The sequence below is a fragment of the Fopius arisanus genome, unplaced genomic scaffold, assembly GCF_000806365.1.
Source record: "Fopius arisanus strain USDA-PBARC FA_bdor unplaced genomic scaffold, ASM80636v1 scaffold00010, whole genome shotgun sequence".
Taxonomy (NCBI): Eukaryota; Metazoa; Arthropoda; class Insecta; order Hymenoptera; family Braconidae; genus Fopius; species Fopius arisanus.
The window spans coordinates 418,734-443,690 of record NW_011887749.1 but is presented as its reverse complement, the minus strand read 5'-3'; the positions used below and the strand labels follow the sequence as shown (position 1 = coordinate 443,690).

At 35.8% G+C, this 24,957-nt stretch overlaps 1 protein-coding gene across 2 annotated transcripts in view; it reads left to right on the top strand.

Annotated features, from left to right (window-relative positions):
• Positions 1-19,837, top strand: part of grh (grainy head) — a 57,379-nt gene extending 37,542 nt beyond the window's left edge. Inside the window, exons 5-15 of one of the 2 annotated variants that reach the window (XM_011317162.1) lie at positions 6,402-6,762; positions 7,922-8,302; positions 8,413-8,669; positions 10,595-10,763; positions 12,591-12,702; positions 13,001-13,095; positions 13,492-13,665; positions 14,106-14,291; positions 15,143-15,601; positions 16,545-16,609; positions 17,190-19,837. In XM_011317162.1, the coding sequence (XP_011315464.1) occupies positions 6,402-6,762; positions 7,922-8,302; positions 8,413-8,669; positions 10,595-10,763; positions 12,591-12,702; positions 13,001-13,095; positions 13,492-13,665; positions 14,106-14,291; positions 15,143-15,601; positions 16,545-16,609; positions 17,190-17,493 (2,563 nt within the window). In that variant the 3' untranslated portion in view covers positions 17,494-19,837. The remainder of the gene's footprint in view (positions 1-6,401; positions 6,763-7,921; positions 8,303-8,412; positions 8,670-10,594; positions 10,764-12,590; positions 12,703-13,000; positions 13,096-13,491; positions 13,666-14,105; positions 14,292-15,142; positions 15,602-16,544; positions 16,610-17,189) is intronic. The other variant, XM_011317163.1, reaches the window with a different exon arrangement.
• The last annotated feature ends 5,120 nt before the right edge of the window (positions 19,838-24,957 follow it).

Here is a 24,957-nt window from a genome sequence, read left to right as displayed (position 1 = left end):
AGTAATTTACGTTTTTTAAGTTTGAAAAATTATTGTGGTTTTATAATTCCGATTATTATCCCCAAGGAAATTGGAAGGAAAAGAAATTTCGAAATTTTACGGTTGACTGAAAATTCAGGAAAATTCCAGAATTGCAAGAAAAAAAAACCACACGCAGTAAAAAAAACTTCCAAAAGTCAATAATTCTCCCGAAATTTGTAGTTTGTTTCAATTATTAATAAACTCTTGATTTTAACGGCGAAATTTCACATTTCCCTGAATACTATTTCACACTCATAACTTCCGCCTTACAAATGATCATTTAGATTTCAAATCTTGTAATTGCCTTTTGAAATCTCATTATTTACAAATTCGACTTCGTCATTTATCTTTCAAATCTCCAAATTTCCGGATTCCAACCAAATTGCATACCACAAAAGAAATTTTGGGTTTTCTTTAGCTTTTCCTGTATCAACTAAAGATTTATTTTCCATAATCCACTTGAATCTCTCAACCAGTAAAAAAATCACTGAATTTTACTAAAATAAATGAAGTAAAAATTACGCCACCTCCACCTAAATTCTCTAAATGACTTCCGTAATTTCTATTCAATATTCTCCCTGTTAAGGTATTCGGTGGCATAAAAATCTTCTATTCATACATTTGAAAAGTATTTTTTTTCAATAGTCGCGAGTAATCCTTTTTTATATTGTAGTTTTGGTTGGGTGTTATTCGTTGCCGTTGACGATTCTCAACAGTAAATTAGAAAATATGCTAAACGTCCGATATAAATCAAAGGGGGGGTCCACACAGGATGGGATCCACGGATGCTCTAGGTAACATTCAGGCCCAAAATATATAATAATACACGGGAGATGTGCCCAGAGAAATTGGGGTGCCAATTTTTTCCTCGACGCGCGCAAATACGCGAGTTTGCAAACCGAATAAATGGACTGGAAAATTGACTATAAGGTCAGATGAGTTAGAGGAAATGTTTTGTTGTGACGGATGCCCATGGAAACATGTAAAACATCTATATAAATTTTGCTTCACATATATTTTCAACGTATGGAAAACATACAAGAGAGTATAAACAAAACATTTTTAATATTCCTCTAAAATAATTTTGCACAATTGACAGTTTCTATATTTTTCACCAAATATCAATCCTTTCCTGTGGAATTCGTCTGAAATTCGTCCTTGGATTTCTCTGAACATTTCATGAAATACCATAATTAATAGATCTCATCTCTCATCTCTTGGAAATTCAACTAAAATTCAAGAATTGAACTAAATTTTCAGTGAAATATGAAATTTCCTATTTACATCATAAATTCTGTTGAACTCTCCATAACCTTTCGTCTTTGTTTATCACAGAGATAAATATTCAATAAAAATAGATCATTCTAAATTACATACCTTTTCTGTTTTTTTAACTTTCTGAAAACTATCACGGAATTTTTCTCAGCACCTTCCGCAATTTTCATTCACTATTCCTCCCCGTGCAGGCTGAACATAAAAAATATTTACTGTTAAAAATCTCTCAAAATTTCAGTCACAAAGTCGCCCGAATTTTTAACTACACGAGTGTGAATTGAATTTCAATAAAAAACGCCCACTAAATTTCCCATTCATCTAAAAAAATCTAGAAAATTGAATGTCTTTTGTTAAATGATAATGCATTCTTCAATAAAATTTTGAATTTACAATTAAAGTTCCAATCAAGTTAAAATAAAAAATTAACAAAAAATCCAATAAGTCAGCGGATTCATAAGATTCATAATTCATAATCAATGAGATTCACAATCAGAAATTCCAGAATCATCAAGAATTCTCTTCGTCATTATCAAAAATATCTAAAATCTCTTTTTTCTCTTTTTACTTCAAAACTTCAAGTATAATTTTCCAACAGTGAAACTCGACTTCCAAAAAAAAAAAACCGCGAAGCCTGACCTCGACCTTTTAATCATCAATATTAACATTCAACCCGACCCTCACCAAAGACAAAGTAAATCTGCGTGATACTTTTTTAAAGTACCTATCACTACTTCGAAGAGCGTCTATCCAAAAAATAAATGATAAAAGTAAAATGAATAAAAATAACGTCTGGCCAGAGACGTGTGGGTATACAATATCGCAAATCCGCGTGGTTAGATCAGTCTAGACACGGCCTACGTATTGGATAGGCCAAGAGTAAGAGAACTTAATAAAAATCCAATATTGCATTCCAACCTGCGTATATGATGAAAGAGTCCAGACCCAGAGAGTCCGAATGGATAATTCCTTCCGCAAAACCCACGAGGTGAACTGGTTTTCACGTTCCAGCATATTTTTTGGAAATGATAACCATAAAAAAAAAATAACGACGGGACAAGGGTGGTTATGTAGAATTGGTAATGATTTAAACAAGTCTCGTTTTGGCGGGCTTTATCGTCACGCCGAGATCAGCCGGAGGTTGACGATAACGCGAACGCGGGAGCGCGGCTTTTAAACTGCTCCCGTGCCCTCGTGGCCTCTTGGTGCCGACATGTCAAATCCCATAAAACCAAACTGCCTTCAGGAATGACAAAATGTATTGTTATAAAAAGGAGGTGAAGATGTATGAGGGAACGGAGAGAATTCAATTTATTCCTGACACGTATCCAGGGATCGGCATCACAACACGTTTTGTCGTTTATTGTTATTTATCGTTAAAGTAGTTATCGTGCCATTTTGTCTTTGAGGCTTTTTCCGACTCCCAATCTTCGGTTATTAATCATTTTTATTTTAATTATTTTCTTTTACCGTCAGGGGAGGGGGGAGTGGACGAAATTGCATTCATGAATTACGAATTTTGATTGCGCCTATAGGTATAAGTTATTATTGTTATTGTTATTATATTTATTTGGAAATTTTGTAATTATTGAATATTGAATGTTGAAATTTTATTTTGATTTTATGGGATTTGTTTTGAATTTTTATTGATGTTGATGATATTCTAGTTTGTGTGGAGGTTTTTAATCTGTTTTTTATTCATCCGGAAAATTCAGGAAATTTGGGGGTTTCGATTTATTATGGTTAATGCAATTTAATTATTAATATATTAAGGTTTTTTGGAGGAGTTGTGAATTAAATTTTCGATGGTTTTTTTTTGGTGAGAACTGGAATATTAGAGAAATCGAGATTCGTCAATCTGTCACTAATAAAATTTAATTTTCAACTCTCCTCGCAGGAAATGTCAAGTGTAATTTCCACCAGTTCCTGAAATATTCAGTAAAAATGACGAAACTCAAGATACACTCACCGATTACGGAAGCAACTGGTAAAATAAAAACGTCAGTATCACAATCTTTCACCAGAAATTCCGATAATAATTACGAAAAACTAAAAAAGGCTATAACTTTAAAAGATATACGTAATTATTATTGGACATTTCTCGGCGTGTGTGGAAAATTGTTTTTCATGTAATGCAATTAATAAAAATTAATAGTATATTATATATTATGAGTATTATATAATACTCTACATTATATGTATCATCAAAATCATGAGGAACCAGATATCAATTGAATAAAAATGTTGAGTAACTCCATCCCACATATATATAGTACCCAGTCTATATATATTTATTAATATAAATATAATATGCAAAAAAAAAATGACGCGATACGATTCTACGATTAAAGATTATGACCCTAATCTCGGTGAAATAGATCGGTGAGAGATTGAGTTTCCCAGTTTTTTCTCCTAGGATCATAAAATAAATTTTCTCAGTTGTCACCTCATGGCAGCCCACATTAACCTGTCCCCATTAAATCCAAAACAGTAGGAGGTGAAAACAAGAGCATTTGGAGTTGACGAGTTGACGACGTGAGAGGTTGAGACGTCACGCCATTCTCATCAACCACCCGCTCTGACCTTTCCTGAAAAAAAAAGAGAGAAAATAATAACAACAATGACAGAAAAAAAAACAAATAAACCGGCCAACGACACTAGCTACCCACCACAGGGTGTCAGGGTTGAAGGGCACGTGTGACCGAACGAGGAAATAAAGTGTAAAAAAAAGGACAATGAGAAATAGTGGGAGCGAATGGGTGTCATTACCGGTGCTTGAACCAGCTAGGACTCGTATTTCGAGTTTTCGCGTGAATACTGAAAAAATCATGGAGGTACATTCGTCATGCGTGCTTATATTACAAACGTAAATTCGTGTGAATCCCCTGATAATTCTACCGAATGAAAAATTAAGAAAAGAGAGAGAAAAATCGTTACTCATGAGTCGATTCGTCATGAGATTTCCGGTTGGTGCAACGGGAATTCCAGAAATCCGCGAAAGCCAGACGATTTTGTATATCGACGGTCCCGACGACCTCGTGAACCCTGGTCTCGGAGGGAAATAATAATGTTGAAAAAACGATCGTCTGAAAAATGCGAGGGGACGGGGCGAAACAGAAGGGGTCATTATCAATGTTGTCCTCAGCTCAGGATCTCTTGCTGCAACCGCTGGACAGTTTGAATTTATGGAATATATTTAGCGGAATATCCTGTGATTTATCGGATATTCCACCGCGACCGATGACCCGTCCTATACTACTAAGTCGCTGACAATTTTATTTATTTTTTTTTTTTTTGGGTTATTCGAAATTCTTTTAATGGTGTAAATTATGGATTCCGCCGGGGGGTCCTAAATGAGGCAAATAGCGGGTATTAGTCTTCGCGCTTGCAGGTATTCTTAATTAGTCGCTCGTATCACTGGGGATATCGATGTATTCGTGAAAATTTCTAATTTTCTAGTCTTTGATTTAGATATTTGAGAACGACGAGGTTGGATATTGCTATTTGTGTCATTGGAAAGCAGGGAAATTTTGCGATCCGGTGGAAAAATAAATTGAACAGCCGTTTTGAGTCGACACTCTCGGAAAAATTTCACAGCTTTAGTTTTAACGGATACCCGGAGGTGTTTATTTATTCTTTTCGTAGCATCCGGCTATTTTTTGGAGGAGGAATATTGTAGGACAGAGAACTGTGTGGAATTGAAATTGAATCGCGATTTATTTGGAATTTTATTCGAAATTTTGTTGACACTTTATTTGTGGAAATTTAGAACCTCAAACTGCTTTAATTGTTTTTTTATTGGTACTTGAATGTTTTTGGTTGGGCAGGATGAATATTCATGAAAAATAAATTTTGCGGAATTAATGAGAATTGCGCTGAATATTCATTTTTTAAATCGATGATTAACTGTAAAATTTCAGTCGATATTTTAGACTCCCGTTTGTATCTCGGAGATTACTGCACTTGTGAAATTAAAAAAATGAAATATGTACACATTTTTATTAGTTCCCAATTAAAAACAATATCGCAGTAAAAAAAATCTAAAAACTTCATTTCATAATTCAACAAATCCCTTCAACAATTATAATCAACAAATTACAAATCTCCTACAAATTTTAAACATTCAGTAAACTATTAGAACAGCCAATAGAAAATACCGCGAAAAAGTATTCCAAATGACTTCCATAATCGAACGACGAGTTCCGTAATTTTATCCGAACCTTTCTCTCCGTGCATCGTGCAATTTTCCAAAAAAGGAAAATCATCGGAATTTCCCCCACCTCCAAATTCATTTACCACGAAGCCTTTCCATAACTCAATTGCAAAAAAAAAAAAAAAAGGCACTCCTTTCGGGTGTCTCTCGGCGGCCGTCGGATTAGCATCGCATTACCTCTCGGCGAGGATCGAAGCACTCTGGGGATCCATTTCACATAAGCCGAATTCATAGTCCCTCATGTATATATTTCGCCAAGAGCCCGAGGTTATGACATTCCTTTCCCGTCCGTCTAAAAATTCCGGATTGCCCCTTTATCCCGCATTTTCTTATTTATCTGGCAGCGAGACGTTATTCCACGTTCGCAACCCCTGCATGAGGCCGTCTCCATTCCTCGACTAGATAAAAACAAAGATGAAGGTAGTGCCCAAAAGAGATGATCAAGTGAGAGAGTGCGTGTGTCTCCCCTCAGGAGGGTAGAGATCAGGTATCAAAAGAGAATGATGAAGAAAAAAAAAAAAAAAGGGCCATTGTATCGAAGCATCTGACCGTAGGTACAAGGGGTGCATCCACCGAAGCCGGTGCTGTACCTGTGTCCCATAAAAAAGAAAATAATAAATAATGTAAAAAGGCGGCGGTGGTGGGGAGATTGGATGGAAAAATTGACGAGAAAGAGTGGAGTATTCGCCGGGGATGGGGTCCTTGAGGAAAGGATATCACGTTCCTACCTCGAGAAGCGTTGGCAGTTTATAAGGGTAGACGTCATTGTCAAATTCTTTATTATAATGCTAAATCTAACATGTTAACTACTCGATACAATGCCTCGACAGTGGCATCGAGTTTCACTGAATGTTAATATTTTTTAACACTCAAATCTTTACAATGTTCACAAAAGGGGTGTAATGGGCCAGAAGCTGCTTGTGCAAGAGAGCTCATCAAATCGACTAGAGAATACCGGAGGTGAGACAACAGGTAGTGGTGAGCTTCATCACTTCCTGCATCAGTACAATCAGCAATCACCGAGTCCAAATCAAAGTCTTCAGGGCAATGGTGGCAGTCTGCCACTTCCTCTGAGTCCACAATCGTTGCGTCATGATGGCAGCACAGGGTCCAGTGGTTTGACTGGGGTCAAGAGAGAACCTGAGGATTTGAGCTCGTCACGTGGTGCTCAGCAATCCAGTAAAAGACACAAACAGGCACAACCGGATAGCCCGACCCCACCTGGAATGTACCATCATCATCAGCATCAGCTACAGGTATTTCAAGCTAAAAATCACTCAAATGATGTGCTATGTGCTAGACCATTATTCACACTAGAAATCTAAACGGAAATTACGATGTAAAATTAGTAAATTATGGGGTTTCACCCGGAAAACTCAACTTCGAATTATGTACCTTAATCAAGTATATTAAGTTGCAATAAAGTCGAAAAATGGAAAAAAACGGAAAAATCAGTCACTCTTTTTAAATTAGTGTTAATTAATTCGCAAATCAGAAATTACGTTTCAAATTTAATCCGGATATTGAAATGAAATCTAAAATAGATTGCATTCGAGTTGTCGTACACGATTTGTAAACGTGCATAATATTGTATGGTGATTTTATTACCGTAATTGCATAAAACTTCCATTACATTTGTTTGTTGTAATTCCGCTCTAGATATTCTTTTAGTCCCCAGATAATATCTACGTCAACCTGACATAATAATCGTTCCCGTGTGACCCAGTAAATATTACCACGATAAGCTTTTCCATATTACCTTGTAATTATTACTGTAACCAACTTTGTAATTTATTTATGGTTCATTAAAAATCCTCTTATAATGTTGGCATTGCACTCTGTCCTATCGGCGTGATCATTTTTACAAGCCAATTGTGTCTGCGCGAGATTAGTCATTTTACCAAGTGAAATTTCGGAGAAATCTTAGCTAGAGACTTTTTCAAGTCTCAACTAAAACTTTTCGCTTAAACTTGAATTTTCTCGTGAACTACTCACTACTAGAAACTTAAATTGAATTCAATATAAATCTCAAATTCAACCATGAGAGTTTCAGATTCATAGTTCATCAATTATGCACGCGATTGATTGTCGTTTGATCTTTTCTTTCTTGATTAAAGTCCAAAATGACGGGAGGCAATAGCGTCCTGTCTTGATTAACAGTATGCAAACCCTAATGTATTTTCCATATTTTTTAATAATTAAATTCCGCACAGAATAGATCAAATCGTTTGATTACAAATAGAATTTACGAGAACGAAATAACCGTTTATTGCCCTAAATTATCAATTGTATGGAAAGATTGATTGAAGGTAATGAAAAATTAAAATGAAGGATTTCAGTCGATTGGATTTGATTTAGTGGAGCAGCAGTCACACGGGTTAAAAATGAATTTTATTAAAGACTTATGTCGATCAGGTTCAGCAATACGGAAGTCCGTACGACCCGTACTCGTCGTGCAGTCCTCGTCTCCAATCAAGCTACGGTACATCAACATCAACGAGTGGAAATGGCAGCAGCACCCAGGGTAGCCTCCACCAGGAGAGTGCAGCTGTCTACGTAACGGGAGATACACTACCACCTCTAGCATCATCAAGCTCTTCAGCATTACCCACGACGACATCGTCCTACACGAGGTACGAAGTTGTCCCCAGCTCTTACGCTACGACGCACGCGATAAGATCATCATCCAGCAGCAGCAAAGTACTGACAGTAGATCTGCCAAGTCCGGATTCTGGAATTGGTGCTGACGCTGTCACACCGAGACAGGATCATCATCCACCAACGGCCCTCCATCAGGTACTTGTGTAGATTATTATTTCTCTATTTTTCATAGGAGTCGTTAAGTTATCTCGTGTCATTTATCCGTTGGTCACCAAGAGTTTACAGATGATTTAATCTGCTTGCAGTCATCATTCGATTACACAGAACTCTGTCCTGGCGGCACGACGAGCAGTACAGCTGTTGTTCTTGAGAGTGGTGCTGTCATTCATCATCAGCCTCTTCAATTGCAACTTCAGCAGAGCCACACGCAGAATCAAGTCCCCAGGAGTCTCGTTGGCGCTGGCACACCCAATCCTAGTGCAACACCAACACCACCAAGATCACGACCCTGGCATGATTTTGGCAGGCAGAATGATGCAGATAAAATTCAAATACCAAAAATGTAAGTCCATTGAGGATTTATCATTTCCGTTCAAATTGTGGTCTCAAGTCTGGCCATTTATGAGTCAAATTAATATTTTCAAGCTCCAAATGAAAATTCAAGACAGTTTTCAAAACTTAAATTAAATATAATTGATAAGTTGAACCATAAATCTCTCAAGTCACGATATCCGTGGCTCTAATTGATATCGTCAAGTTCCACGTAAAACTCCAGGAAAGTCTCAATCTGAAACTCCTCAGAAAATATAAATAAACCTTTTAAAATCTCAACTAATACTCTCCGCCTAAACTTGCATTTTCTCGCAATCTACTCACTGTTGAAACGCCTGATCAAATCAAAAGATCCAGCCGAGTCTTAAAAGTCCCACGTCGAGACTCGCCAAGAAATCTAACTAAACTTTCCAAGGTCTCAAAGTCTGAGACTTGAATTTTCTCTCAATCGCCACCTCACTGTCAATAAATGTGGATTGAAATAAACATCAAGTCCCAACCTGAAGTTATCAAAAGTGCCAATTGAAATGGCAAGGTCTCATTTTGAGACTCCCCAAAAATCCAAGTTGATGTCGTAAAATGGTGGATTTATCATGGACTCGGTGTATAAATGAAGTGTTAGCGTGAGTTAGTGGGCGCGAGGAGTTGAAAATTGATATGAAAATCAAGTGACGCGTGTTGCGTACAGTGAAAATGTCATGGGTCGGGTGTACCTTGGTCGGACAGTCCGTTATATTGGCGTGTAAAACGGCAAATAGCAGCTTATTAAGTGTCCACACTGTACGAATGTGAAGAAGGTAAAAATAATGTCTGTGGGAAATGAGTGGACGCAGGGTATTCAACTGGGCATGGGGCAGTCTTATCGCACCAGGTAGGAACTTATCGGTATCATTCAGTTTACCGGCTTAACACCCATTAATATTTTTCAAGTATATTCCGGGGAGTACAACATGGAAGTCACGAGACAGTCCCGGTTTTACCGATATGTAGGGTTCGGTTAAAAAGAAGGTTGAGATAGTTTAAATAGACGCCGACATAGGTAGTACGCTTCGTCGGCTTTCAGATACTCACTATGACTTCCTATTGATAACGACCACAGTATTTTCCTTCGGTGCACTTTATCTAGTGCGAAATTTTCCCAATTTGATGATTGCATTGGTGGAAACAATCGGTCAATCTTCTCGACAGGTCGCTATCTGTTTTTAGAGCAGTTGTCCAAACAGATGCCAGTGGTCGAGTAATATTTCATCAATCTCACCAATTTAAGATACTTTAGTTTATTAATTAATTATACCACATTGTGGAGAATTTATTGAAATTTCACGAAGTCCTTTAAAAATTAAATTATAGGAGTTTCTTCATTTCTCTTGAAAAGTCAAGAAAATGTTAGATGATTATTGCTTTTTCAAGGAAAGCATAAATTTCCTATGCCTATGGCATCGTGAAAATTCAACAGCGAGTTCAATTGAATTTCCGAATTTTCGTTTCAATTTCTCCATCAAATTGTGAATCTTCAATCATCAACCACGAAATTTCAATATTAAGACAAATGTCGAAATTTGACAGAAAAAATTTCAACAACCATTCATTTTTAATGCCAATGAAATTCATCAGAGAATGTCAAAACAAACCATGAATATTGAGAGTCATCACTACCTGATTGTCATGAATAAACAAATAAAATGTCTCCAACCAGAAATCAATTTTCCGGCTAAAACAATTCTTTAAAAATTTGGTATTGACTAATTGTTGGAGAAAATTTCCAGTTCTCGATCATTTCGTGATTTTTCCCGCACACATTGAGTCTCTAACTCATTAAGCTCGACTAACTGTAATGAGTGAATAAGTAATTGCAGTCGAGTGAAATCGTAATAATAGTAAGCTGAAAGAAATAGCCACCGAAAATGTAGAATTACCCAATAACTTTGCCCACAGATACTCTGCGTACGGATTTAAGTATCACTTGGAGTCGCCGATCAGCACATCGCAAAGACGAGAGGATGACAGAATAACGTACATCAATAAAGGTCAATTTTATGGAATTACGTTGGATTATGTACCAGACCCGGATAAACCTCTACTCAAGGCCGGCCAGACCGTAAAGGTAAAAATTATGGTTTTATTACACCTGAGGACTTATCGTTAATAATGTCTTTTTATCTGTTAAAAAAAAGCCCGTGGTTTCCATTCATTACCTTTTAACTCATTGCACCCCCATTGATAAGCCACCAGTCGATAGAATCGACTCGCGATAGATATCGAAAACAAGAACGCGTTTATGTAGTCAGGCTTAAAGTAGAAATCGTCAAATTCACCACGACAAGTTTTATCTCTGGTAAAAATAGCAGAAGCTGATTCTTTTCGTCTTTCGAGAAATCACGTGATTTTTAAATAGTTTAAATTGATTACACGTCCTATTGATAAGACTGATCTACTTCATACACACCAACCGATAGACATCACGAACCCGCAGCTGATATTACTTTTATTACGTGTATGAAAACCAGTCAGAAGTCATTTCCTCATCTTGATTACCGATCATATACTTTTGATACACTACAAATCTCAGTTATGTATTTACCTATGGAAAATTTAACACGCGACAAAAACTTAAATATCAAATCTCCGCCTGTGTCCATGTGAGGAATGAAGTGAAATGGTCATTGGCGCATAACTATTTTACAAATCACTGGGGAAAATGATAAGCGCGATCAATCTATATATAAATCGAGCGTTCATTCACCCGAAACACTAAAAATTGTCGTGGGCAGGCGCAGGCTAAGGCTTCGTAGGATTTGCACTGATGTTGACCATATTTATCTGATTATGTTATTTCACGGATTTATTGCGCGTTTCCGAACGTGTCATTTGTATGATACCCTTTTTTTTATGCTTGGGTAATGCGACAAATTTCATTTGACTTCATTAAATTATTTTTATATCAACTCACCGTGTTGAGCAGTCTTTCACGTGACATTTCGCTTTTTTTGGAAATCGACTTTGAATCATATCTTGAGAATTAGTTGGTGGATTTGTTTTATCTATAGTTTAAAATGAAAGTTTCATTCCCTTTCCATTTGGTATTGAATGCCATTCAATTCATCTTGAATCTTCTGGAGTTATCCTTGAATATAAGCGGCTTCACAAGAGAAAGCTGTTCCAAACGGATCGATCTCAAAGCTCTAATCCCTGTAAATATCATTACTCTTATCAATTATATCATCGTATAATTGAATTCAATTATGCAACCGATCGCCGTAGATTGTCTCCCAAGATTTTTCTTCGGAACTCACATTATTGAATAACTTCTGAGATTTGTTATTTGGGAAATGGATTTTTAACGATATCTTGAAAATTGATTGGTGGATTTGCTTCATCTATAGTTTAAAAGGAAATTTCCATTGTTTTTAATTCGGTATTCAATGCCATTCAATTCATCTTGAACCTTCTGGAGTTATCCTTGAATATAAGCGGCTTCACAAGAGAAAGCTGTCCCAAACGGATCGATCTCAAAGCTCTAATCCCTGTGAATATCACTAGTATTATCAATTATATAATCGAATTATTGAATTCGATTATGCAACAAATTCTGTTCAACTGCATTGAATACTTTTTATTGCAATTCAGATAGTTCAATAATTCCTGAGACACGTTGTTTGATCAATCGATATTTAACGATAACTCGATGATTAATTTTTGGATGAGCTTCATCAATAATTTAAAATACGTATTGAATCTTATTATTGAATAATAAATACGATCTAACTGGTCCTCAGCCTTCAGGAATTATCCTTGAATACAACTATCTTCATAAGAGAAAGCAGGCTGTTCTCGACGCTCAATCCCTCAAAATCATAAAGTTCATCTCACTCACTTGATCAGTTGGTATTTCCCCCACTCATTTAATTAAAGTCCCCTTTTTAATTTGCAGAGTGTAGTAATGCTCATGTTTCGCGAGGAGAAGAGCCCCGAGGATGAGATAAAAGCCTGGCAATTCTGGCACGGCAGACAGCACTCGGTGAAGCAACGAATTCTCGATGCAGGTGAGCTCTCCTTTTATTACTCATTAAAAATTAATATCACTTAATGATAATCATTGAATGGAGAGAAGAAAAAATGCATTGAAACGCTAAAGAAAAAGTTGCAAAAGAAATATTTATATCGTTTGCGCAAGCTGTCGGATATTCATTTAACCAACGACAGGATATATCTGTGGTAAGCCTCACTGTAACACATGGCAGTTTAATTAACATATTTGTTCGTTTTTTTTTTCGTCTGGTGCACTGTCTGCTCTGTGAGACAATCTTGAGATAGCCTTTTCATTTTTTATTTCATCCGTAGATACGAAAAACAGCGTTGGACTCGTTGGGTGTATCGAGGAAGTCGCTCATAATGCCATTGCTGTTTATTGGAATCCATTGGAATCATCTGCAAAGGTAAAATCATATCTTAAATCAGCTCGTTGCACAGATCTTTTGAAATAAAAACCATTTAGCGATTATTTAACCATGTATTCATTCAACAAGTTACAACAATTTATTTACAATTCTTTTCAAGTATTTACATTAAACAAAAAGGGCGTGTAAAAAAATTAATGATGACTTTTTAGATGTGATCATAATTTTTACGAATAGAATTTTGTCTTATTATTGCCCTAATATTACTTATAGTAATAACAAAGAAACTAAAAAAAAAGTTATAAATTTGTAATGAAAGCTTGAATGAGCCGTTTTATTTTTAACATGAATTAAATCATTATCTATTTTTGGTTAATTTGGTTATAAATTGCATCTGCAATTTTTTAATTATTTGTCATTGGTTTTGATCTACAGATTAATGTAGCTGTACAGTGTCTCAGTACTGATTTCTCGAGTCAAAAGGGAGTCAAGGGATTGCCCCTTCATATTCAAGTTGACACGTATGAGGAACCACCAACACCCCACAACCATGGCTATACAGCACCCTCACACAGGGGTTACTGTCAAATCAAAGTCTTTTGCGATAAGGTAAGTCATAAGTTATCATCTAGCTTCATTACAGTTCAATTTATTTCAGTTTCATTGACAGTCTTCGGATGTCCATTCATAAGTTAATAATAATAATTCAAAAAGATTTGCCATAAAAATAAGAAATCAATTTAATAAATGATTTATTTCAAATTTGATTCGGTAATTCTGCTTCTCCTCGATCATCTTTGATCATCTTTGATCATTTTTAATCTTAACGAAAAATAAACGAACACCTGAAAATTCTTAACAATTTATCATGAAAAGATAAACAGAAAAATTGACTCACACCTGGAAACTAATAATAAAGCCAGAAATCGAAATTAAATGGGGATAGAAGATGAATTAGGAAAACGAAAAAAAGGATAGTTAAATCCTGAAATTAAAAAGCTCTTTCACTGGAATGAGAATAAAAATACCAACGAGACGTGTTTTTCTAGGGTGCCGAGCGAAAAACAAGGGACGAGGAGAGACGAGCAGCCAAAAGGAAGATGACGGTAACCGGAAGGAAGAAACTTGACGAGATGTTCCACTCGGTGACTGAACGAAGCGAATTCTATACGATGGCAGATTTGCATAAGCCCCCAGTGCTATTTTCACCGCCCGCTGAGCATTCGATTGATAAGGTACATGATCATAAATCCATTAATGCATTCAATCAAAATAAAATGATAGTAGAGTGGATGGTGGCTTTGTAATATAAGTGGAAATTGTTGAGTGACGAGTGGTATGAATTTTAAAGACATGGGGCATTAGAAAGTGAGAGGAATTGATTGAGAAATCTTTCGGGAGAATTGAGAGGTGTCACAGTGGGTAATTCTCCATGTCGAGAGTTTATTCATTTTTTTTTATTTTACTGGATAAAAAATATTCAGTAATAGGGAAAAATGTATCGATATGGAGGTCAAAAGATGAATTTTTACTTTTCTCTAATAAATTTGATTTAATTTGTATTGCAATAAGCACGATCGACACAATAACAATAACAAACCCCTGGCGTATTATTAAGATATTGTTAAGATCCTTATTTGACATACCATATAGTACTTTTTCCGATTTCGCCGTTCACCTCACGTTTACTTTTCAAACAGTAATTTTTCGAGTATTCTTCTCTGCGCACGCACTATGTAATTACTAATCACTAATCACTAATTGAAGATTAAGTTTACAAAATTTCTTACACACATATAAAAATTGAATTTTTGGATGTGTTGAATTATATTGGATTGATATACGATAAAAAATGTGAAACTTGAATTTGATCGACTGCAATGCTTCCATTCGAAAGCATAATAAAAAAATAGTGATATAGCGACAGAACTTTGCGAATGATTAGACAATAATGCAGGCCACGATCAATATATTTTTTCGTATAAATCATTGAGGAAAAAAGATGAAAAGCGTCTGACGGGTGAAGAGTCTAGATCCCTAAAAAAACTTGAAGGAAGTGAATGATAATAATAATATTGTCTTGCAGTTTTCAACAATGGAGCTCTCCGGTTTCTACGGTGGTGGAAACGGAGGTGGTGACACAGACACATCATCGCTGTCAAACGGTGAAGGTGGTGGAATAAAAACAGGGGCAAGTAGTCCGTACCCGGGCTGTGGTCGTCCAAGCCTGCCAGCTCTAAAATTCCACAATCACTTTCCCCCGGACAACCTGACAACTCTCCACGACAAAAAAGACTCCCTCCTGATGCAGGTCCAAGAGCTCCAGGGCTCTGTTCTCCAGAGTGTTCCCCAGGGGGTCCTGACAGCTGGTGCTCTGGTATCAGGTGTAGGAAATCGCCTTCACCTTCAGCACCAGCAACCGACCAATCACCTACGCACATCGGACGGTGAGGATCGCGTTATGCTGTACGTCAGACAGGAATCCGAGGACGTATACACACCCCTGCACGTGGCCCCACCGACAGTCCAGGGACTGCTCAACGCTGTAAGCATCACCCAAGAATCATCTCGCATCTACTATCAAATCTAGAGACTTAAGCAACCGAGAAAAGTGCATTTGTCTGATGAGATAATTATATTCAAACGAACAGAAGAAAAAAATCATTAAAAGAACGTTAAAATTCACCTGGTGTTTATTTTTTACTCGAGGATAATACGAAAAAAAAAAAAAATTCAATTTTCTCTTGTTGCCGTAACGGTAAGTTACCACGTTGCCATTTAAGATGAAAAAAAGCACTAATCGTTGAATATAAAATGTAAATTTGCTTGTATAATCAAATAGTGAAAAGTCGTAAAAGTGAAACTGGAACTTTTACGACTCTTTTTTTTGTCGCACTACATCTGTGTCACTCACCTTTTTTTTTCATATCATTATATTGTATTGCAAATTGTACAGAAAGTCCACCCAATTCACAACATTTACTGGTATCAGTATTAATTCAGTTCGAGTTACTTATCCCAGCGGTATATTTCTTATCAAATGCATGAAATACCGAGCATTTATCATGATTAATAATCACCGTGGCACCCAAGCTCTTTTCATTGGCTAATTAATATTAATGCGCATGACTGCACACCCTGTTTTATTTTTATTTTTTATTCATATTTGTCTTAACATGAGGCCTCAGTTGCCAATGGCAATTGCTGATGTAATTTGTTGCGACTGAGGGACTGATGCAGGTGAATTGTACAGATAATCTGAATCACCAAATGTTGATTAATGTCGGGATAAATGTATTGAGAAAAAAGTGGAAAAGTATCAACAATTGACCAGTAGATTGATAATCACTCGTCTCACCGGGTGGACGATTAATATTTTCAATTAGATGAAAAATATTAGAGAAGATATTGAAGAAAAAAAAAGAAAACCGCGTGCATGAACGAACAAGTGTCAAAATTCTAATATTCTACTTTTTTCTATTTTACAGATTGAGTCAAAGTACAAAATTGCATCCTCGAGTATTAATAATCTCTATCGCAAAAACACAAAGGGGTAAGTTTAGTAGAGTGTCATCTTTACTCGCATGCACATTAGCCTGCGGCCATAGTGCATGACAATTAACGGTGACATTATATTGGACCTGGGGTACTCCTTATTTTTTATCTATCACTATCTTTCACCACTCTTTTCTCAACTCAATACTCTTAAAAACTCTCGTGTACCCAATAGTAGTGAAATATAGCTTTTGACGATGTGACCTATTCGCCTATTTTTCATCGGCAATTCGATATTGGCTGAGTGATATTGAATGAATCTCGCGCCTTTTGCAAGCCTTTCCTCAAATCCTTCATCATCATTCTTATTCTATTATGAACGGGTCCTTCAGCCCCAGCTACTCATTTATATTCGTTTAACCACTGGTGCTTTCCCTAACCGCTAATCTTTCATAACTCATTTAGAATTAATCCGCTAACTCGACGTACGTTCATTTCGATCACTTCGGCATCGATGATGTCGAGTCCCTCGAGCTCTAGAGATATAGAATTTCATGAATATGTAGTGTGTCTCGTAGAAAGTTTTAGTCCACGATGAGGTCAAAGTGTTGAGGCAAAAACTGGCTTTCATGTTTCAGAATTACAGCGAAAATTGATGACGATATGATACGTTATTACGTCGATGAGGATCTGTTTCTTCTTGAAGTGAGTCACTCGCCTAATCAGGAGCACGATAGGAATCCGAGTAATCCAGGATCACCAGGGGATCCTGACGATCCCAACGAGTCGACGTCGATGGGGTATGATGTGACGCTCATCGAATTACCACCGGTACAGTCGCAATTGCCACCGCCCCCATCGCCCATTTCAGTTAGTCATGGGAATCCCCATGTTCACGTTCATGGACACAACCCACACATCCACGAGGTGACGAATACGTGAATTCCGGGATGGTGAAGGATTTTTTTTCTTTTTTTTTTTTGTAAATAAACAGGCCATCTGAACAGGTAGCAATTGACCAAGTTCGATGAGTAGATACTTATGCTACTTATCAAGTTTTGTGGTTATCATGTTATGATTAACGTTTTTGTTCGTTGTTGAATGTATGTTATCTTCATAGTTGACTGTTGAGCATTCCTTTTTGGTGTAATATCAATTTACATATGGAAATATCTGATAAATTTCTTCAGGGAATTCTGTGGGAACTCTAGAATTTTTCTATTCAAATACTCGATCTATTCTTCTTCAATTTTCAATTTATTAAGACAGAATCACTAAAGACTCATCGGGACAATTTATTGAACCGAAATTCAATATTCTATTTTGAAAATGAAGAATTTTTAATTTTTTTCAACCTCCGTAAATCATCATTCAAATAATTGTACAAATTTTTTATACTCAATTTGTGTTTTACGCCAATTTTTATTATTAATAATTATACAATTCTTCCATCCGTTTTTGAATGGACTTTTGTTTGCAGAAATGCGTCTGCAGATGTTGATTTTTCTATTTAAAATTTAGGGCATAAATTTTCAAAGTTTTTTTTTCAGTTTAATTATAAGATAAAAATTGAAATATAGCGGAGAAAAAACTTGAAAAATTTACACCCACGAATTTCTGTACATACATCAGAACTTATGGTTTTTGTTCTATAAAAAATCTCTCGATAAAATATTATGATCAAATAAATAAAGTCATCTAGAATTCTTATAGAGTTTCAATAGAAATTTAAGAAAATTTCGTGAGGAGACCACTCAGATTTTCAAATAAACTTCTTCATAGGCGTTATCACGGGATTGTCTGAGAGTATAGTAATGATTGAGAGGAAATGATAGTAATCAGGGGTTTGAGTGCCGTTTTAGGCATGCGATTGTTAGCCGTTGAAAACGACTAATCGAAATCGTAGATAGGAATTGAGGAAAAGTGGTGCAAAATTATTTTTCATATAAATATTCCCGTCCTCCATAACTCGAGACGACTGACAACTCGACATATCGAGAATTTTAATTAGTTTGAAAAGAAAAATAGTATTGGCAAAATGTCCTAATTCATTTGCCTCAGTTTTCCTATCAGATTTGATACATACGAATCACTAATAATTAATCTGAGCTTTATTCGCGTTGATATTCTAACAAATTATACCCAACAATTTTCAAATACATAAAAATACATAAAAATAACGACAAATAAAAAACCCGATAAAACACTTTACCACGATTTTTTGAGAGAAAGTTTAAATGTTTGTGCATGAGAGTAATAGTCTAATTAAGTTCAAATAGTTATGTTTTTTTTTATCAACTAAAGTCGATTTATAATTTTTATGGACTCTTCTATGGACAATTGCCATTGTTTTTGCCAACAATTGAATTATTTTACGATTTTAATTAGAGCAACACTGCATTCAGCATGATAGCATCGTCTCTCGCCTGTGCATGTTCGATAGTGAAAGGATACGATAAGAATCAACTGATAATCTAACTAATTGTAATACTTTGTTAACGTGACACGAATCAGTCTTTAAACATTAAATGGTGAGAGGAGGTGAATGAATTCTCATCAGAGAGGACCGCTCATTAAATACTCTAAAAAAAAAACTGCCTCTCTAACTGACACCCAGAGATATTTCAAATTGACTCACCTTACTCTACCGTTCACCTTCCAAAATCTACGATTAATGATAATTCGTAAAAAGCCATGGCATATGCCCGAATCTTGCCTTAATCTCCTCCCCAGTGTCTCACTGTGCCACTCGTGTATGTGTTAGCCATTTATCTAGATAAAAAAAATGAAAAATCAGGCAATAAGATCGTGACGTTGTTGACGTCGAGGTAATTACATTTAAGCGGTTAGTCTACGCTAGATATTTTATATATATATATATATAGATTATATATGAATGATATATATGTATGTTTGTAATAAATACAACGACAAAGACAAAGAGGAGAAATTGATGATAAAAATTGAGAGTGAATGCCAATACACCTCTGTTTTAACGATGAAACAATGATGAGAATTAAACTGGCCTTAACATATTCGACTAGAATACGTACACCACGTACACTTGTTATTTCTGTTGTATTCTCGGTGGAATAAAATACCCGTGCGTGCATGCGAAAATTCATGGAGCGTGAGAGAATGCGAGAGGAAGTAAAGAAAAATAATAATTTAGGATTAATGGAGAAAAAAATCTATAGACTATCGATAATGAGTCAAAAGTCACTCGATCGAGTTGATGCGAAGTTGTAAAAGAGATTAGTAATTTAAAAAAAAATTAATGTGAAAATAATAATGCAGTACATGACAATTTGGGGACATGATGAAAATTATTGATTAGATAGTTGATGATGTGTAGATGACAACGGATCTCTTATGTACGCATTGCATTATCTCGGTGTTGAAAAATATTTGAGAGTGGTTGAGAAAAGGCAGCGACTGTCTGGAGATCTCAATGCAAGATTGACGTTGATTAATTGCCGGTTGGGGTGACCAATCGATTGATCAATTGATTTTTGTACTTAATTGTCTTGTCGGTCACTCTCGAGTATTTTTTAACACTTCATCTAATTGCACAATTACAGTTTATCACAGTGGGTTTATTATAATTTAACTAGTACTATTTAGGCCCCTCGCCATTTGAATGGAGCTGTTGTTTTCATTAATTATTATTATCTAGTTTTGACGAGAGAAATCATTCATTTTCATTGTAATTCATCAATGCGTACCCCCAAGATATATTGTAGCGGAAACTATCGCTAGAGAGTTGTGAGAGATATTTGGGATAAATGAAATTGAACAAAAGAGACAGTTGATAGCAGGATGGAATATGTTTTCTTTTTTGAATTTTTGTTTATCGCAACGTCTTGCCATCGTGAGATTGTGCCAGAGGTGATATTATATTATTACGATGTTCAATACCACAATAAAATACTATATTAGTACGTTTTATAAAAAATATTGGGCTTATTCATTAATTTTCCTATTCATTCACTTAATAATCACGATCAATCGTTTTTCAGCGTTGAGTTTTTGGTCCATATCTCCGTATCGGAGATAGATAGAAAGGAGTCGTAGGGAAATTTTTTGTAGCTCTTGAAAAGAGCTATGAAAAAGGTTCAACACAAAATTCGCTGTTTTCGATCAGTAGCGAGATATCGCGGAAAAACTAAAGCTTGCGGGAAATCGCGCTCTTGAGGAATTAGTCTTCTTTGATTACCGATTACGCAAACTTGACAGAGTGAAATTCAACGAGGTTTCCTTCATTTCCAAGGTTTTTTTATAATCTTTAGAATAAGACCTGATTCATCGAAATTGGATTGTTGCGTCGGCAGATATAGAAAATTGAACGATCACAATCTATTTCGCTCGCACCCATTTGTAAAAAAAAAATGCAATTCAATTGAAACAACTCGGAATTCAATTGAAAAAAAATATTTCCGATAACAATCGGTCGAATAACCCGACGCCAGGTCATTCCTCTCGATCGGACATTTCTCGAGGCCCAAGGCCAGCAAGAGGGAAGTCTGCGGAGGAATTTTCTGAATTTGCGTATGAGGAAAATATAATTCATTCATCTCCACCTGAAGACCCCCGGGAAATTAGCGGACATGTGCGAAGTGGAGGTGGACAGGTTGAAAAAACGACTTCCCCTCGACTCAAAAAAAAAAAACTCCAAACAAACCGAAGATCCGAAGATAATACGACAAAAAGACCCAAATAATTCATAAAAATAGAGTCAATGCGATTTTTGATATAAATATGAACTTGAAAGAAAAAAAATGAAGAGTGGCCCACAAATGGCTCCTCATATTAATCGCCTAGTCCATAAAGTACATTTTTTAAATTTTCCACAGCGAATTCCAAAAATGTTTATCGAATCACAATTCTACTAACATCAAAACTTTCCATTCGATTTTTCCATATAAATAAACAAAACACCAGAAAATTCTGGTAAATCAATTCTTGAATTCAAATGCGACTCGGGCGCATATAGAAATAATCGTAAATAAAATTTTCGATTTCACTAGAAATTATATAAGATAATAAATTGAAAAAATAAAAGAATTATCATCTTCAAAATTTTTTCGTCGTTTAAAATTCAGTGATTTAACTGAACTTTCAGTAAAATCTGAAATTTCATGACATTTCAACCCCTACCTTGCCTTCAGTCTCACTTTCCTACCAAAAAAATACTCAACTATGAAATAAACCATGAAATTCCATTTTTTCCGACATTTTTTCCGACATTTTTTCCGACAGTCCCTAATAATGCAACTTGCGTACGAACCTGGGACAATAGCCAAATAGCAGAGCTCAACAAGTAGAAAAAGAACAAAGCGACCTAAAATTGTGAAAAACGAAGAAAGAAGTGTTTAGATTAAGGGAATATTCCTGGGGTTGGCGACCTTGAAGAGGCCACTGGCCCTGAGGCAACATCCAGTATTTCAAAACAGGAGCATTTTCAACCCCCGAAACTAGATCAAAAGTTCTTAGCAATAGAAGACATAAATAAATGTTCAATGCAGTGAATTAAATTAAAATTCTTCTCATTCTTTAAAATGGCGCGAGGAAGAAACGTCTGCACTCTACGGATCTCTTCAGGAGACTGAAAGCTAGCCACAAAGACCAAAAGAGTATTCCCCACCCAATAAAAAACCCCTCTATTGTTTTCTTTCCTAGAAATCATTGTTTATATTTATGTAGACTCTCGGTTATGTTTTGTAACCGTCATTTGGAAATAGAAAAATCAAACTTAATAATCCAATAAAAGTTCTGTTGAGTCACACTCTTCAAGAGTATTTTTTACTCCACCTCTTATGCGCCATTAAACAAACCTTGAACCCTGCCAAAACCATTAAAGGATACCCCTGACTTTTATTATCATTCTGTATCGGTTTTTTTTTTCCCCTTCAGCTTCTCGTCCTCAGCGCTCATTAAAGTGATAATTTATGTGGGATGCAGGGCAGAATCGTTAATGTGTCTAACTGATCTCGGTTACTATATAAACAGGGACGTTTATCTCTTATTCAAATATGATGCTGGAATTATCAATGGATGTGTAAAATAGACATTGAGATATAATGTTGAGATTGACAGGATAATATGATAATTTGGAGGAATCAGGTCAGTTTAATGTTCTTTGGACCGTTAGTTGGTTTGTCAGGAGCACCTTGAATTTGGTGATTGATTGGTTCATTGACATGCTCGGAAGAAAAATTTTTTAAGGAATTTGTAGTCGCCGGGATGATCTCCAAAGTCTGATCAGTGTTTTGGCCTCGTTTTCGGGCAAAACATCACTATTTACCTCTCTCTATTGTAGGGCAGCAATTCTCCAAGACATCCAACTTTATTACTTTATTTTCACAGTTATTAACTTGACTTAATGGATTAAGGCCCAGGTGGACTATCTATCGAATGTCATCTTTTGTTTAAATTTTATCTTTTTAGCCTAAAATACATTAAAATTTGGGATCAAATTTGTGTTGCGGGAGCTACTCGAATGGTTATAAAAAAATAATGAAAAAAAATAGGAAAAATTATTGAAGGGCGCTAAAGAGCGATATTAAAAGGGACCTACCAAGTTTACAAAAAAATAATAAAAATTACGCAGGTTACCATTGCTCTCCAGAAGATTGAGTGTCAACTAGATGCAATCGTAAGCTGCGTATTTTTTATTATTTTTTAGTAAACTTGGTAAATCCCTTTTAAATAATATCTATAATTTAAGACTCAAAAAAACTCAAACTGTCTTTCTTTTGAGTCATTAAACAATTTTTTCTGTTTTCCGTTTCCCTCGGAGAGTTTTCCCTTTATTATAGTTTTTAGTCGCTGGACGGCGGTCCTCAAGATAAGACGTGCTTTCCTCGTGTTAATAAAGAATATTTTCTAAAGGGTTTCAGTGAGTTTCCGGATTTATTTATTCACTTATACCCACATCCCAATAGTGTTAATTCCCAAAAAACTCAGGTCTCAAAACAAGACCTTCGAAATTCCCAAGTCAAGACCCTTGGCATCTTTAAATAACACTTGTTTTTTCTGAATGAAAAAAAAATGGGCATTCTGCATTTTCGGGTAAGATAGGATTGGACAGAGGCCGGTTTGACGAGTTGAGTTTACATTCCCTCTATCGATTATCCCCAAGAACTCCAGGACAGGCTGGTGATGATACTATTGCCTTCGAAGAGCATAATCACAAAAAAAAAACTACTCGAGGACATCCAGACCGAAAGAGGATCGTGGAACATGCGAAACCTTTTCCCTTTTTCAGTCTGTTAAATTTGTAGTACAGTCTGATTGAGGATGAAAAAAATATCCCTCCGGGATTCCGGTGATGTGGGAAAAATAGAGAAATGGATACGTGAACACGATTATGTCAGGATGCGTGAGCAGTTTGATGGGACTAAGTGCTGGAGTGAAAAACATAACATGGGAGTAATGACAGCTTGGGGCAATCGCTCCTGGAGGACAAGTTCATGGCCGACGACTTGTGTCAGTTGATGTTCAAGGAGAATCAGTGGTGATGAAGGATGAATGAAGGATCTAAGGAAATTCTCCTAGGGCTGCTTGAAATATGCCTCATACTTTTCCTCATTGAATTATTACTGTGCCAGAAGTAATCGTGTGATTTTCGAGTCAACCGATCGAGTCTTGTCGTTTTGTCAATCAAATCGGGACTTTTTGGAGCTGTACATTTATAATTAATATTCCTTTCTATTTTATCTCTATGAAACTTTAATTATTAATCTTAATTTAAAATTACTATGATAATTTTATCTCGTTTCTGGGTCGTGAATTATCGGAATGTCCGATTTTTCCAACAATTGCCCACGAAAATTGCATTGCTAAATAAATTCGCGAATTAAAACCTTAACATTACTATTCCGTGTAGTAATATTCATATTTAGTAATATTCATATTCCGTGCAATGCTATTTCTAAAATGTGAAGTTTTTCTGTATTTTGCTAAGTATCTGCGCGCAATAATCGCAATAATTTTCCATAGTCCTTGTTATTCATTTTCAACAAAATTTTTTGCAAATTATCGCAAGAGCTTCTCGAGTAAAGATCTGTACCCAATTATTAAAATTTTACACAGATAGAAATTAACATGCACAATATAAAATAAAAAATTTTGCACGTTAGTGTGTCCAAAATGAAGATAATAATGTGAAGATATTTGTTAACGAGATTGAGTGTGTATAATTTTTTAAACAATTCAATTTTAATGAAGTCGTACAATTTGACAAAGATCGACAGAACTGACATGCAACCCAATTCTGTCAATACCTAATTGACAAATCATCAATGGAGTGAGATTTTCGAAGAAGATAACATCGAAGACAATGGAGGAATGAATAAGAAGAGCTGTTGGGGGTCAGATGGGAGGGGTGAACCCGTTATAAGATCG